At 39.7% G+C, this 17,110-nt stretch overlaps 1 protein-coding gene across 2 annotated transcripts in view; it reads left to right on the top strand.

Moving 5' to 3' along the window:
- The window catches only part of LOC117957402 (protein kinase C beta type-like), a 93,326-nt gene extending 81,097 nt beyond the window's left edge, over positions 1-12,229 (top strand). The window contains exons 17-18 of one of the 2 annotated variants that reach the window (XR_004659507.1): positions 9,930-11,037; positions 12,062-12,074. Coding sequence is in view for 1 of the 2 variants with exons in the window: in XM_034893090.1 (XP_034748981.1) it covers positions 9,930-10,085 (156 nt within the window). In the remaining variant the exon portion in view is untranslated. Of the gene's footprint in view, positions 1-9,929 lie in introns of both variants that reach the window. The other variant, XM_034893090.1, reaches the window with a different exon arrangement.
- Positions 12,230-17,110: the final 4,881 nt, after the last annotated feature.

Raw genomic sequence — 17,110 nt, 5'->3', positions numbered from 1 at the left:
TTCATTCACACGCAAGAGGCTGTGAGGTCATGAAGCTTGGTGGGAATATTTATCCGGCCAGAGAGAAAGACGGCAGTACCTTATACACTTCAGTGCAGCTAACATTGTGTGGAAGTGGCTGAAGTGCTTCCTCATGTCACACTCCTCTTTTATCACAGAGACGCATCAGTTTTTTTCTGCACAGTGGGCACATTCAGGTTCAGTGATGTTTATCAGTTGTAGCGGCATGAAGTTATACAGTATCTGCAGCTGAAGAAGAATCAAGCCACAGTGTCATACGGGTATTTCAGTTGTCTTTCATGCTAACCGGTGTGGGACACTGTGGTTTCAACAAGCATGGCTAGTAATGGAAACTATCATGACGATAGTAACTGATATCTTAGAATAGCTGCAGTAACAGTGTGAGTAAGTGACTGGATGTGTAGGGGGGGGGGATCAATGTATTCATGGTGTTTGATAGTGAAGTAGAATGTAAGAATTTTTTCAAAACAGAAAATTTGTAATTCAGGCTTTCCTGAAGTATTTGCTGCAACTTAATTGCAGAAGGCAATGGATCTTCACATGCAATTTTCTGAGAACTACAGTTATATTTGTTATATTGTGAATATCATAACTTAAAATGAAAAATGCCATTTTCAATTTAAAAAGGAATTGAAACATTTGAAAGAGATCAATTTTGCAGGACTGTGGCGACTGGTGCTCTGTGGAAGCGTGCCACATGACGGTTTAGCTGAAAGCCGAGGGAGCAAAGACCCGATCCCTGTTTGGGAATGCCAAGAATTTAGACAATGAAAACCAAGCACTGGCTTAGTTCTCTTTTAGTTGTCTTAATTACTGATCAAAATATTTTCACACACAGGCCCCTGTAATGCATGTTTGCATTATTATTTTTGATGGCAATGAGAGCTGTTCCCTTAAGTAACTTTCACATTTTGATTGGATTAATGGATGAAGTGGAAAAGTCCCGGATTTAGGGACAGTGGTAACTAATATCTGGTTAACGTTAGTCATGTCTGTCCGCTATGAGACTGAATGTAAATGCAACAGTGTTTAGGACCTAAAGCAAAATCTGTGTTCCATTGTCAGTGTCACCTGTATTATAACAACTACTACAAATGACTCTATATATATATATATATATATATATATATATATATATATATATATATATATATATATATATATATATATATATATATATATATATATATATATAAACCTATATAACTGTGTCAAATGTTAATATAAACACCATGTGGTCAGTATTGTAAAGGACGAGAGTCCTACTCCAGGATTTGTGGTTTTGTTTCTACATATGATTCCTTCCTGCTGAAGGAGAAGCAAAATCCACTCTGCATGAAAAATGCTTTTGTATTAACTTTTTATTAGTTAGGATTCAAATACAATTAACATATTAGGGTGATTTATGTTTTCTGTTTCCACATAGCTTCCAAAGTGTTATCCAAGCTGCTGTGTGTGTGCTAAGAAATTACTTCTCTTGCTTTCCATGCGCCAAAATTATTATTATTATAATTATTTTCCAGGAAAAACAGACATATCTAAAATAAAGGATTTAAAAGATGTGTTAGGGGGTGTTATCTGTTGTATTTGTGTTCATATAATGTTCTCTGTGCACATTTTGATGTAATTGAGAAAAGTGACTGTGGTGAGTAAGGAAAAGGAGAAAGAGATTAGAGTTAAAGAGAAAGGGAAGAAGAGGGAAGCAATTCAACAATTCAAAGGAGAAAGGGAGGGGACCAGGAAGCAAAACCAGGCTCTGTGAAGCAGGGCAGGCGGCTACGACAGGCTGTGCATATTTCATGGCTGCCACTTATCATAAGAGCATTTTTCCTGATGGGGAACGTAGGTCTGATGACTTAAAGGAAAAAAACATGCAGAACACGGCCTACATACACACAGCCCTGCTGAGCCACTCAGCCGCTTCACGCCGCCTCTAATGCTGATCGCAATCCACTGTAGTCGAGCTGCTGCTGCTCTGACTAGCTGCATATTTTCAGATTATTTTTTGGGCATTTTCAGCCTTTATTTTGATAGGACAGCAGAAGACATGAAAGGGGAGAGAGAAGGGGCAATGACACGCAGCAAAGGGCTGCAGGTCGGAGTCGAACCTTGGACCACTGCGACAAGGAGTAACTCTTTATAAATGGGAGCCCACTCTACCAACTGAGCTTTGCCTTAGCATTTTCTTTTAATAGGGCTTACTGGATCTTGCACCATTTACTGACCCTAGTTCAATGTTACGTTTACAAGTACGACACAAACTAGATGCAGTGTTTCTCAGCCGTGGCACAATGGGATGGAAAACCGCTTGTACAGCACACTAAATGTCCATATCTACTGGGAAGGTTCTGACTGTGATCACAGGACTGGTGAAAGCAAGTGAGGTTGAAAAGAAAAACTATGCAAGCGACAGCGAGGTTCAACTTTAATGAAGTTAGTCAACATGACCTTTAAGTTCTTTTCATATGTGCGGATTGTCAAAGCATGTGACCATAAGAGTGTGACATCTGGCTTACAGAGTTTTTAATATTGTTTAAGCCTTTGTCCGAAGGAATAGGTTACATGGCTGTGACTGTCCACAACTTACACCATTTTTATTGTTTGACCGTTTGAATGTTTGCCATGTTCATGAGAAGAGTCCATATGAATGCCCTCCTTTTGTTGTATTTACAACTTCATAGGTGGAAATATTTGGAATGCTCCAACATTTTCAGAAATGGCGAAGGCTAAGGTAGTAAATGTTTTGGTGGATGGTAATTAGATTTTATGTAATTTAAGTTGCATAGAGTTTTTCTTTGGTGTTCTTTAACTTAACCACTCGAAAACCAAGCATAGTGTACACAACTTCCCATGTCGTAACCACCAGCTTGTGAGTTCCATTTTCAAGGCAGCAAAAGACTGAAAACTGAAAAGAGCCTGGCTCTGGCCAAAGGTCTCTGTACACAAATGGAAATGTAAAAAGGGTAACTTGTGTTTTTACGTGGAGGTAGGCTATGTGGATGTGTCTTCTTTTAGAGACAAAGCTAAGCTATGTGTTAAGTCTGTTTTCAGATATATACATGTATATCTATACATATGGAAACTTAAAAAGTTAGTTTTTGTCTCATTTTCATTTTATTGAGCAGCTAATTATTCCTTTTAAGTGACCAAGTTTATGAACTTTTTTTCACAAAACACGTCAACTAATTAGCCAGTTGATTAGAGGGCAAGCTAAAAGAACATCCAGGATCAATATTGTGAGATAATAGATAAATAATTAACTCTTAACAAATGGCTTAAGAGCCAGTTTGCACCTAGACCTTTGGGTGTGGAATGAAAAGTCTTCAGTGAAGCATTTCCGTGGTTACTCCTTTCAAATTCAAATTATAGCTTATACGTTTTACATGCTGTTCTTTATATTTTAGTGTTGAAAAAGAACAGCTTCCTGTTGCTTTGTTGCCCATACACTTCTTAACAGAAGGCATACCCTACGTACCTCATTGTTAATTGTATACTAACGTTCTATTGCAGCTGTATTTTATGCAAATGTATCACGACAGCGATACAAACTCCTGTGTGTAACAGTAACTTCCAGCACATAGGCTGAATAAAGTTTGTATTGGAGTGGATGTAATAGCCATGTACACAGTAAGCTGCAGCAGTGCTGGAGTGTGTGTGATAATTAATTCCAAATGTTGCAGCACCCAAATTAAAGCCAGTGGCTTCAACACAAAGCAGCCTGCGCTTATCAGCCCAAAACAGGTCAGCGTTCGATACCGCCTTTCATTCACCCTCCTCTCCTCTTCACCTCCTCTTTCCTCTGTGTCCCCCCACTCTCCCAACATCCTCAGCTGACATAGGCTCGTCTCCCGCTAATCCTCTCGTTACTGAAAAGAGATGGGGTGAGAGAGAGCGAGAGAGGTTGCAGAGGGGGAGGGGGGTCTGTTAAAACCACTGCTACTGGAACACATTGACTTGAAAAACATTTGTGTGTTTTCCCTGATGCTGCTGTATATTCCAAGTTTTCTATCTATACATCTATACCAAGGGCCACTGATATTTATCTCACTCCATGTCCTTTGCTGCATCTTTTTCTCTCTCCTTTTCTCTCCGTATCTCTGTGTCTCTCTGCCTCCAAGCAGTAACTGCAATTGAAGCATGTTGAGATGGAACACATTATGAGCTGGCCTACATGGCTGGCAGCTGTGTGTGTGTGTGTGTGTGTGTGTGTGTGTGTGTGTGTGTGTGTGTGTGTGTGTGTGTGTGTGTGTGTGTGTGTGTGTGTGTGTGTGTGTGTGTGTGTGTGTGTGTGTGTGTGTGTGTGTGTGAGAACTGCATCCATGGTCTTCAGCTGTGTACACAGTGGATTTACAAGGATTTGGGACCCTTGTGTTTATGTTTCCAGTCAGATAAACTCTCTTTACTGCAATAAGTTGAGTGACATTGATTTTGACAGTTCATCAGTCAGCAACAGTGAGTATTGACATAGATGAATAACATTTCCTAGAATATTCCTTCAGGATTTGATCATGAAAGCATATGTGGGACCACTACGCTGTATTCAAACTTTGATATACTGATAGATAACAACATCCATCAGAAAAATGGTGATGGTCCACATTATGGACCATGTTAGTTACTGCAATGTCATAATGGTTCCTTGATTTCAGACAGAGGTAAAGAACAACAGGATTTCTCATTTTGAGCCAGCAATTGTCTATATCGTGGGCTCAAATGACAATTTTTGCCGACAGGCATCATCAGCTGTAGCTAGGTAGCTAATTAAGCAAACGTTAGCTCCATAAAACAGTTTTCGCATATGAACCCTGGATAATGTCCTAATTGGCCTTTCACATGTCACATGCAACAAACATCAGCAGATCAGTGTCAGATGAGAACTCACGTACTGGAAATATACTTTGTTTGTTTTAAGTGAAGGGTGACACCCAGAGAGCGTGCAGGGTGCAGGACATGACCTGGTTACACCAGGGCCGTGTAGTCTGTCATGAACAACCGAGTCCCATGCCGTTCCTTGACATTGTTTGACGATTTCGACATCTGCTCCTAAATGACAGAAGTTCCTGAATCTTGTCATCTTCTTATGATATTAGTTGGTGTCCTCATGTAAATCACCCTTCTTCTCACCTAGAAATGTCATCGACACGCTCACCAGCTCGCTGTGAATTCTCCACACAATCACCTCCTTTAGTCACATATGGGGTCAGTCGGTCATTACACCGACCTTGTACGAGGGTGCTGGCAAGGTAAAGTCTGTTTGTGTAAAGTCTGTGGCCGCTCAAACAGATTTTCTGACATTTGCGTTCTCACATGCAGCTTCTTAGGTTAATGTTTAAATAGTTTCATCATTGCAGTGCGTGTGTGAAAGGGGCTTTAGTATTATAAATATGATGAGAAGAAATGTATGACCAGACTGTTAGTAATTCCAACCTCTTCAACTCTAATCAAGCCCATTAAAACATTTGTATTTTTAAAGTACAGTGTCCACCCTTTTTCATTTAAATGGAATTAAGGTAATAAGAATCATCTTATTCCACGCTGACTGACAACACCAAATTTGATGTATTAGCTTGTTCCATCCCTTCATCAAAGCTATATTATGTTTACACTGAGTGAAATATTAAAACCCCAGACTTTGTGTTTTTTATTGCTGCCCGATTCCATTCATTTTGTCTTTCGTTCACATCTTTCCAAAATGACAAATCTGTTATCTTTGGAAACTTTGGGATCTCCAGTACAGTTGAAAAATAAAGTTCTTTTACTTTTAATGATGTTTGGCCACAAAGTAGGAGTTTGTACTGACTGTGGATTGAGAAAGTTAAGTAAAACTAAAGTTCACAAAACTACCTCTATCTATCTCTGCTAATCATTTGGAAAGGAAATTACAGCACTGTTTAAGTGTTGTACCAGACCTCTCCTGAGACGAGGCGTTCTAGTGAATATCATGCCCAGGAACAGGTGGTGGATCTGGGCCGGCTGTGGCAGGTGTGTCCCTGTGGATGGAGGGAGCTCCTCTCAGGAGAGTTAGCAGATGAAGGTAGGAGATGCAACGTTGGTTTGTGGTTCCATGTGATTTTAAAGCTCTCCTGTCCCTCTCTGTCTCTCTCATTGTTGTTTCTGATCCCACCTTCCTTTGCTTAACACTCAAAAAAGCTTAGCTTAAGCCAAGATTGCATCAACTTTGGGCCAACAATCAACATCTACTTTGCTAGATTCTCCTCTTCTTTAGTCCGGTCTCTTTTTCTCTTCACCTCTTTCTTTCCTTTTCTTTGTGCTGTGAGTTGGACTGTTGCTTCAGCTATTTGTGTTTGTGAAACGTACACCCTGTCAGAAGCTCAGACTCTTGACTTTATGGATGTATTAATGGTTGTGGATTTTCTGCGATCACCCTAGTGTTTTTTTCTGTGGCCGCTACTTGCTCAGTGATGTAAATATTTATGTGATCCATTTCCTTCTCTCCCTCTCTGCGGCTTTCTTTATCCCACTTTACCTCATGATTCTATGTATCTGTGATTCTATATTTGCTGGCTTTTCCTATAAGTATTTTCAGGAGTAAATCTGCCCTCAATAATTTATCCCACATTTAATGGTCCAGACACATTAAAAATGAGCACCCGCAAGCACAACTGAGAATATCCTTCCACTGACAAAAAGTTAAAAACCAAAAAGCGACAGAGCAGTTGAGACAGTCCTTCAAAGTAACTTCAAAAAGATAAATATATCACATGTGCAGAAAGTTTGCGCTTCATATTTACTTTTAAATGTATTCATCAAAGGTATACAGAGAGTGAACAAAGAGTGGAAAACCTTGTGGGAACTGAACAAAATTATAACATTTAATAGTTATCATGTGAATTTTTGAAAATGCCACATTTAGGCCATATGTGATGGTACATGGGAAAGATTCCCATGTTAATGACACGCGAGCGTCCACGTCATCAGAACTCAAAACAGCATGTGAGTCATGTGAGAGTAACAAAAAGTTCATAGAATCATAAAACTTAGGTTAAATTATATTGAACGTTAGATTTACTTGGTTTTCAGACATGCCATGTTGAAACTGGAGCTGTCCCGGTCCTAATAATGACTTAGATGTTGACGTAAACGCTGTTCAACTTGGAAACTTGTAATTACAATAACTCTGTTATGACATGACCACAACAGAAAGGTCCACACAGGTGTTTCCAATGAGTCATACATTTTGTTCCTGTTCTGGGGGAATCTAGAAACAGAGCAAATAGGTTAAAGGTCCCATGTTTCAAAAAGCAAGATCCATTTTTTTTTTTTTTTTTTTTTTTTATTATAAAACAGGTCAATGGGTTACATAAATACTGTGAAAGTATCAAAACGCTCAATCCTCACAGAAATGCACACAGCTCGTATTCAGAAACGGTGCCTTCAACAAGCCGTCGGGTTTCACAAATGTGTGTCTGTCCTGGAGATAAAGTCTACAGAGGATGCCCCTAAACAAACCTGCTCCACGAGTTGTAGCAAAATCAAATGACATAGCACACACAAAATATTACACACACAGTCTATGCTTCTCCTCCCTCGCCTTCTTTGGAGAACATCCTCCAGGCCGGATATGGCATACAGTGATATAACTGTGTGTGTGTGAGAATACAACCTTTCCTTTGGTGTTTGTTCTTTCACCCGGAGCCTAACAGCACTGAGAATGCCTATAGCATAGGTAGTCCCATCGCCAAAAGAACAAATATGTCAGTGAATCAAATGGCAGCCACTCTCTTTTACCACATCTAACTTGCCCCTCCCCCACTTACTAACACACTGTACACTCCTCCATCTTTAACAGCCAGCTCTGTCCATCCACCTACTGAGCCAAGCATTAACAAAGCCCTGCTACAGAGAAACCCTCTACTACTAAGCACACACGCACACACACACACGCACACGCACGCGTATGCGCGCACACACACACACACACACACACACACACACACACACACACACATTTCCCTCACCTCCTTCACAAAGTCACAGTTGCCTCTACTCCAGTCTCTCTCTCTTTCTCTCTCTCTCTCTCTCTCTCTCTCTCTCTCTCTCTCTCTCTCTTTCATTGTCTTCTTTCATGTTGCTGAGCAACTTTCTCTTATCCCTCTTCCTAATTTATATTATCTCATATCTCTACATACACTTCCTCTACTCACTCTCCCCCTTTTTTCTAAAAGTATTAAATATAAAGTATAGTTTTGTTTGTCCTCTGTTTTAAAATCTTTCTAGTATGGGTTGCCAGCTGCCATTTGGCACTTTGAGTCTTTTACATGAACTTTATTCAAGGCATGAGATGTCTACCCCTCTTCCTGTTTCATCATATCCATGCATCTTTTGTGTCTCTATATTTTATATTCCTTTCATCAGTCATCATTCATACAGTTGCTACTTGTAGCTTCCTAACATTAGCAAATCATTATCACATGAAGTTTGTGCCCTGATTACAAATGGCATAAACAAAAGGGACCATCGCAGCAAAGACAGGAAAAGAGGAGGGTGCTGTGTTTGTTCCTATTATTTTCTTTGTAAACCCACACACCAGCATCATTGAAGCAAGCAGACAGAATATACCGCTGTCCTATTTTTCAGTGTTGAAACTGAAAAAAAACTTCATTTTTGTAGATTCACTCCATTGCTTAGCACATCCAGGCACCTGTGCCTACATCTTTTCTTGACAGGTATGGTATGTCTTCTGTAGTCTTGTACCTGTCACAGTGGACAAAGGGAGGCTCATTGTAGCTGTGTGAGCTGTAAAACTATCCTGGCATTATAGAGATAATGTTTTTAAAAAGACATAGGCTGCTAGCTGGAGAGATTGAATATTCAGGTGAGAAACAAACGAAAGTAACGTAAAAGTCTGAATTGAGTACAGCACTTTAAATTCACTCTGTATGCTACATATTATATGTGAAATATGCTGGGTCATAGGGTTGACAACACACAGCGTCCTGCATTGTCAGATGGTGCAAACACCATCAAATTAAATAGTGACTATATCGTTTTATATTTTTCATCAAGTTAATTACAAATTTGCTTAAATTTGGTGGGGTTGTAGCAGCAAGACATTTACAGTGGCATTGTATTTGCTTTTTTAAAAACATTGAAATCACCAAAAAAAAGTCTAAGTAGCCCCAAATCACCGGAACACGTCAAAAGCCAATTGTCTTCACGGAATGGTTTGAGATTTTTGGAAATTTCTTTATGAGAGTTAGATTGAAAGAGAAGATTGATACCACTCCCGTGTCTGTATGATAAACATGAAGCTAGGAAGTTGATTAGCTTACTTAGACTGGAAAGAGGTAGTGTTAAGTATCGGTACTAAATACCTTTAAGGTTTCGACCCAAATAAGTCGGATTGAACCTTCTCCAGTCAAACAACACCGGAAAACGATTCCTGCGTTTATTTTGTTCCAGATCTACAAAAAATGACTATTTGCTTGGATTTTGCTTGCAGTCAATCACCGCAAGGATTCTACAATTTAATGCGACGTGGGATTGGCCCGCTACCACAGCAGCTAAAACCCATACAGTCTGTGGTGTGGTGAAGTCGAGCACGGTGTATTTGACAGAGTTGGCAGTTCAGCATGCCGAGATACATTTGCATTAACAAATCTACATGCCAACAAGCCAAAATTGTAAGGAAATTGTAACGAGATGGTGTACTAAACAATCTGAAAATAGTTACCTCTAACATGAAAAAAGGAAAGATTTCAAATGAAAAAGACTTGCGCTTTTATGCCGATGATATAGTACTAGGTGCCTAACAGTAATATTTTCTCTTTTTCTCTTTTCCAATCCATTTCATTCTCTTCCAACAATTTTTATTTTGCCTCCTTCTCCTCAATTCTTCCTCCCATCATACCTTCTCCCCTACATTATCTCCTAAACTGCACCTGCAGAGAAACCGTCGGGACACCTGTAACTTTGACAAGGAGTTCACCAAGATGCCGGTGGACCTGACGCCGACAGACAAGCTCGTCATCATGAACCTGGACCAGGATGACTTCCTTGGCTTCACCTACATTAACCCTGAATATGTGGCACCTGGAAATTAACACACACTCGCCACTCTGATGGACTGATAGAAAAGAGTTTTCAGAGCTGATAGGAGGGCAAACTGGCACTAAAGGTGTAATTATTTTGTCTATGTTCAGTAAATGCATTTATTTTAGGCCAATAGGGGTTTGTCCAATGCTTCAGCACAAGAACAGTTTCCCAACATCAAACCTTCACAAAAGACTGGACACCAAACACAACACAAGACACAAGTATTTTGTCAAAAATTACCCTCTGTGTCAAATGTGCTTTGTATACAGGATAATATACATGCTAGATTTATGGAAAAATATCAATTCAGAAGACCACATTTGATTATTTATTTATTTATTATATTATTATCTACGCAACACATTACAGTGATATGGCAGCCCAGATGCCATACACACCACACCACCCCAGTCTTGCTTGGCGGCTGAGCAAGCACTCCCTTTTCTTAATTTTATGCCAGAATTATAGTACATATATTTTCTTGTCTGCTAATGGCATTAGTCAGCTTAAATCTACACCAAACCTAAACTATTTTCACTTTTCCTAATTGAAGTATTGTGGTACGTTCTCTAGTGTTGCTCCACAAGTTTAACTTCATCATTGTGGCATCTCAAAACAAACCATGGAAGGCAAGTAACTAATCGATGAAGTGAAACAAGTCTGAATGGATGCAAGCAGCAGGGTCAGTCTCTGGGGTGGGGTTTGCTTGGTGCAGTTAAAATGACTGTTTGAGCAATGTTGAAAGAAGCATTGTCTTCTAGACATAGCACATCCTGACATTGAGTTTTCAGTCCACTGTCCACACAATGCTAAATGCTTTTTCCATGATGATGTTTTAACATGGAGACATAGACACATGGGACCCAACAGACAAGAAATGCACCCTGGTTGCTTCTAGTGAATGTTTTATTGGCATTTTAATGATGTTAGCCTTTTTATATATTTTATCTTGTTACTCATGTAAAAGAATAATATTGATACATTTGTGAAGCCCTAAAACAGCATGAAACTCTGCATCCACACATCCACAGTGTCAGAAGTATCTTCTGCAGCCATTTTCCTAGAGGTACACAGGCTATGCCTCCACTGATGGCTATCTTAGAATGCACCGTGAGTAGAGCTGCTGTGTATCAGTTCAATTTGTGTGTCTTGACCATTGTTGCCTGTTTTAACTAGCCTGTGCACTGTCATGGTTTGCACTGTGCAAGTGCTGACACATACTCAGTCTGAGCGTCTCACACTGGGCCATCAGAGAGAAATATGCCTAATGAGCAAACTTCAAAGCCTGTCAAATCTTTTCGTCCTTCTCGTCTTCCTTTTTCTTCTTTTTGCTCTTGCCTTCTCCTTTCTCCCTTCCCCCATTCCCTGCGTTGTCTCTCCTTTGTATTTATTTAATTATTTATTTTTGTTTTGGCTCTAATCCGTTCTTCTGACAAGGCCTCACTGGGAGCCTAATATGACGTGGTGTCACAGGGTCAGCGATGCGGCAATCACTAGTGAAGCATGCACACACACACACAGATGCACACACAGAGAATGAGAAGCCGCTTTCACAACCCCCAAGTGATCAATTTCACAAACAGCAATAATAACAAGAGCAATGCTGTTTTTCTCATCTATTTATTTTGCACTTCTACTTTTCTCACCCATGTGTGTATGTCTGTGTTGATGCTGTGTTTTGTGTGCATAACCATATGTAAGAACATGTTTGTGTGTGCATGTGTGTGTGTGCTTTATGAGACTTCAATGGATGAAGCCAATTATTTCAAATTCAGCAAATCTGCCTTCCAGCTTCAAACCACATTATATCCCTACACTGTACAAACACACACACACACACACACACACACACTCGTACACACGCACACGTGTAACAAGGCGGACAATGACTGTGAAATGTTCGCTCCCGGAGGCACACAGGACATATACTGTAGGTCCATTACACAGGCCTATAATGTTTCCCCTTCTCTAATCAGCACAGCAGTACTCATGTATAGCCTACTATAAGTACAGATGCATATATTGTACATATACATATATATACATATGTAAGCATACACAAACATACACACATGGGATCCTTCCAAACTCCTTGGATCTGACTCTGCAGTCCTGTTCTTTTGTTTGGATGTTGTATAATTTTAAATATAAAGAATTAGAAGTGTGTCTGCCTCTCTTAAGCGTAGAGCTGTGTATTGCTCAGGTCAAGGGTGTTAGAATCTCCTAATGTTGATCACGCCTACTCTTAACATCTGCTGTTGGAACCCTGAAGCCTTTAATAGCACTCAACAGCTGTGTCTACCTGTGTGTGTGTGTGTGTGTGTGTGTGTGTGTGTGTGTGTGTGTGTGTGTGTGTGTAAGTATGTAAGTAAGATGTATAGTTTAATATAAGTATTCAAATCTTATAAGAAATCTAATTTTTTCAAAGACCGAAGCTAAAAGCTCCAGACCTGAGGGAGCCAACTTGAAATGAGAACTACCGCCCATCCACAGTAACACATATATTAACTCCTTATACTATGCATGCATGTGATGATCTCTCTCTTTCTCTTTCATATCATGTACCACATGATATGGATTTATCCTATATTGTTGTTGATTGATAGACTGATGTGTGATAATTGCTTTATTAGGCATTAATAGGGTTTAATTTATGATAAAAGTATGTCTCATACCATTGTTACCGATGTATAAAATATTATACAATGGCCTTGTGCCTAATTTGTACATATATAAATATTTTTCAAGTCTTTAGAGGTAAGAGTCTTCCATTTCCACAATAACATTTATACACAGATACCTTTTAGGTCTTTTAGGGGTAAAATGATATATATGAGTTGCAATAGAAAACAAAAAATATCTGAGGACTAAAATATAATGACATGTTACATACAAAATACCTGTTTAACCTTCTAGCCACCCACTCATTTAATGTCATAGGTTATGCAGGGGGGAACAGTAATGTCCTAAACGTGTGCCAACTCATTCTCTTTTCTTTACTCATTTCTTTCTTTACGACCTTTTCTTTGATCACGCCTTTCCATCTGTCATTTTATTTTTTCTTCTGACCTTTCCACTCCTCCTTCCTCTTCCACTCAGCTTCCTCATTGTCTTTTCTTAACTCATTTTCTTTTCTCTTGACCTTTACCTCTCTCTATAGGCTTTTTTTTTTTTTGAATCACCCTCTCCACCAATTTTTGATCGGTCTTCTCATCAAGATCCATTTCCCGCTTGTTTTCATTCTCTTACTTCCCTCCTTCTTGTTCTTTATCATTATCCTCTCATTATCCCTTGATTTGTCCCGTACAGCTTCCCTTTATATATTCTCCCTTTTTCTCTTACAGTCTGTAGCCTTGCCAGGGCTACTTGACATTACACTTGAAATCTGATGAGCTATTAGTACAATTTAAATTTGATGCTTGCCTCTTATTCTTATTTCTTATTTCTGCTTTGATTTCAGCCGGGCTTATGGGCTAAACAACAAATAGCTTTACAATAACCTGAAGATAATTTTGACATGCTGAGAACAGCAAAGATACTGCAAAAGAAGAGTAAGAATGTGTTTTGTGAGATAGTTTACCGATAAGAAAATGTGTATTGTGATTTTTTTGATTGTAAATTAATAAATCATGTTGAAAGATGTCTTATTGTCTCGTTTCCTGTCAAATGTGCCTTTCAGGCAACTAATGTGACTAGTGAGTAAATGCTATAATGTTGAAACTGGCATGAAAACACAGGCATGCTGTTTCAACAAACAGACACTTGTTTGAATTCTCCAACGCAACGTTTTAGCTAATAAATTTGAGGCCAAACGCAGCAATGATCTACTTTATAATACATGGTTACTGGACTCACCTTATAAGTAACGAGATATAACCCTAACCCTGACCCTGTCTTTTAACTTAGCTGCTAACTTAGGTGTTGATGCTTGTGCAGTGTACCAGCTACATTTGGTACATTTGGTACATACCCTTCAAAATGCGGATAAATTCAAAGTTTGACAGGCCTGCCATACCTAGTTGTGTTTGCTAAGCCTTGATTGGACAAATGCAGTTTGGGGGCAGGGTTTAGCGACAGCCAATTAGATGTGTTCTCAATGGTTGTGATCATAGACATAATGTCTATGGTTGGGATGTTTAAGCTCTGCACCTATTTTGTGGTTTACTAGACTAGCAAAGAAGCTAGGTGCTCTTGCTGATGGAAAGAAAATAATGAAGGAAGATGGAGACTGAAGTGCACGACAGCAGGTCACTGCAGCACACTGGGGGAGAGAGAGAGAGATGAAAAAAGGAAAACTGACAAAAGCAAAAGAATATGTTATTTATTTCATTCAGCGGATCTTAAAAACGCTCAAGACGGGAGCATGACGGAGGAGCTTATTGGATTTATTTCACACTATCTTTCTTTCTCGCACACTTCCTCTCTCGTACACTCTCGCTCTTGCAGCGCTACACACATTTTCATTAGGCAAACATATTAGACACACTTTCACACCATCAGACATGTGCCTTCACAATTAAGATACATCTCTTTCTTTGTGTCTCCCCCTTCATTCACTCTCCACTTCCTCTCTCTCTTAATGAATCAATCTAACTGTCAGTCTTCCGCCAAATCATTGTCCAACACACACACACATACAAACACCCTTACACACCTTTTCATTACGCACGCACATTAGAAACGCTTTCACATTTTCACTGACCTCGTGTCTTACTCAAAGTGTCCTCTCTTACACAAACACATTATTGAAGCATTAACTTTGTCAACACAACTTTTAAAACAAATGGACATGATATTTGAATCTTTGGAAATAAAATCATGTCAGAAATAGATGTTTTCTTCTGTCGCCAAATGAGGACAATACAGATATGAGCTGTTCTCACTTTCAAAATACACTTTCATAGAGATTTTCCTGTGTCTGTGGACATCTAAGCCATAAATCATAGTTTTGACACATTAGCATCTCGCCAAAATCATGCCACATCACCATATGTCCTCTCTCTGCAGGAGTCTTTCCCATCTTGTAAAACACACAAATACAAACATATGCACACACATACCCACACATTCTGCACAGGCAAATACATGCATTATACACATTGTGATCCTTACCAATGCATACATGTATAAATACATAAGTACTCATAAACTGGTCTTGTAATATTTAATAAAAACTCACTCTTAAATGCTAAAAGCAAATGTGTCTGCTGTTTGTGTCTTATGTTCCTTCTCTGACTGTGAATGTATCAAGCTCACTCACTTTTCTGAATATTTGTGTCAGTCATCTTGCACTTCCTCCTCCCTCTTCATCCAAACAGTTTATCTTTCACTCTCTAATTACTCTGTGGTTTTCCGTTTCCTCTGATTTCTTCCTCTTGTCTTGCCTTCCTCCTCCTCCTTTTCCTCCCAGTCTCCGAGCACTGGCCAGAGGCGTGAGAAGGTTCCAGCTCACTGAGCAGAAACCCTGCAGTCCTCCTCCTCTCTTCAAGAACCACCCCGTCTTTCTCTCCTCATCGTCCTGTTGTACGGCCAATAACTGAGAGGAAAGGAAAGTGAGAATTGTGAAAAGAGAGAGAGAGAGAAACAATAAAGGGCAAAACACTTCAGGGATTTCAAACAGCATTTCCCATGATGCTTCTCTCAACATGGGCCCGTGAACCCCCCCCCCCCCCCCCCCCCCCCCCCCCCCCACTGCTGCCTAGCAACACCAGGGTCACAAGCCAAATGGTAATCAGGCTTTTAATAGAAGTTAATACTGTATCTTTCAGGAAAGTTGCTGTCAGCAGTCTACACTGTGTTTCTTTTCAGAAGGAGAAGAGTTGTCACGGCAGACAGAAAATGACATAGAAATGAGGAGCATCTCATTTATATGTTTTACATCGTGTTTTGAAAAGCAAATCACTTTTATTTGATGAATGATCGCAATCAGTCATAACAAATGCATTGTGTTTCCTGTAGCACAATACATATTTAGTTTCAGCAGTTTCTAACGTGAACAAGCAGCGGTAGGAAACATTCAGTGTGCTATAAATATACATGTAATGTGCATATCTGACACTGTAAAGAGAGTGAACAGTAAAAAAGTAAGGTTATTATTAGTATTAATTATAACTTTGAGGTCAAGGAAAGATTGTGGACTTATATAATAATCGCCACACACAGTGTTAACTCTATAAACATGTAACAGATATCACCTTTCCCTTACCAAAAGAACTATGCATACCAACCCCCCCCCCCCCCCCCCCCCCCCCCCCCCCCCCCCGTCTCATACCCCTCCTTCTCTCTCTCTCTTTCTCCCTCCACACCTCCTGTGCTGTCACTCCTCCTCCCTCCTTTCTTGAGCATCGCTCCCTCCCTCCCGTCTCTCACCAGAGGTGAAATGCTGTACTTCTCTTCCTGAAGTCATTTCTATGTTAATGAGTCTCCTTGTGAGATAACACAGGCAGCAAAGGGCCTCGGACAAACACACACACAGACACAGAAATACACACACACACACACAAACATACACACACACACATACACACACACACACACACACACACACACACACACTGGTAAAGCAAGTGAGAAGGATGATAGGACCTGTCACTGCTCTCTCTGTTGATCTGTTCATACAATTATTTAATTATTAACTGTAATCCTTCTTTCTCCCTCTAGCTCATCACTTTTCTCTCTCTCTCTGTTTGTTTTTTTATCGCTTTAATTCTTCTGTTTCCTCCTCTGTTTATTTATGTAGTCTGTCTGACAACCACCAATTCCATCATCTGCTAAACAGCCACTTTGTCAGTTAGCTCATCACTCACTACATCTTTAAGTCACTTACAGCCTGATAGCGAGTCAGTTAATCAGTCAGGTATGGCACTTAACATTGAAACAGATTGACAACAACATGCAGCTAACTCTACACTACTGTAGTTATTCAAAATATGTGTATGTGTTTCTTCACACACAAACATGCACTCTGGGAATTACAGAGCAACCTACATATTGTTTCCCATTGATTAATAGAAAGAAAGAAAAGAAGAAACAT

This window comes from Etheostoma cragini, chromosome 15 (assembly GCF_013103735.1).
Source record: "Etheostoma cragini isolate CJK2018 chromosome 15, CSU_Ecrag_1.0, whole genome shotgun sequence".
Lineage (NCBI taxonomy): Eukaryota > Metazoa > Chordata > Actinopteri > Perciformes > Percidae > Etheostoma > Etheostoma cragini.
This window is presented reverse-complemented; position numbering and strand designations above follow the sequence as displayed.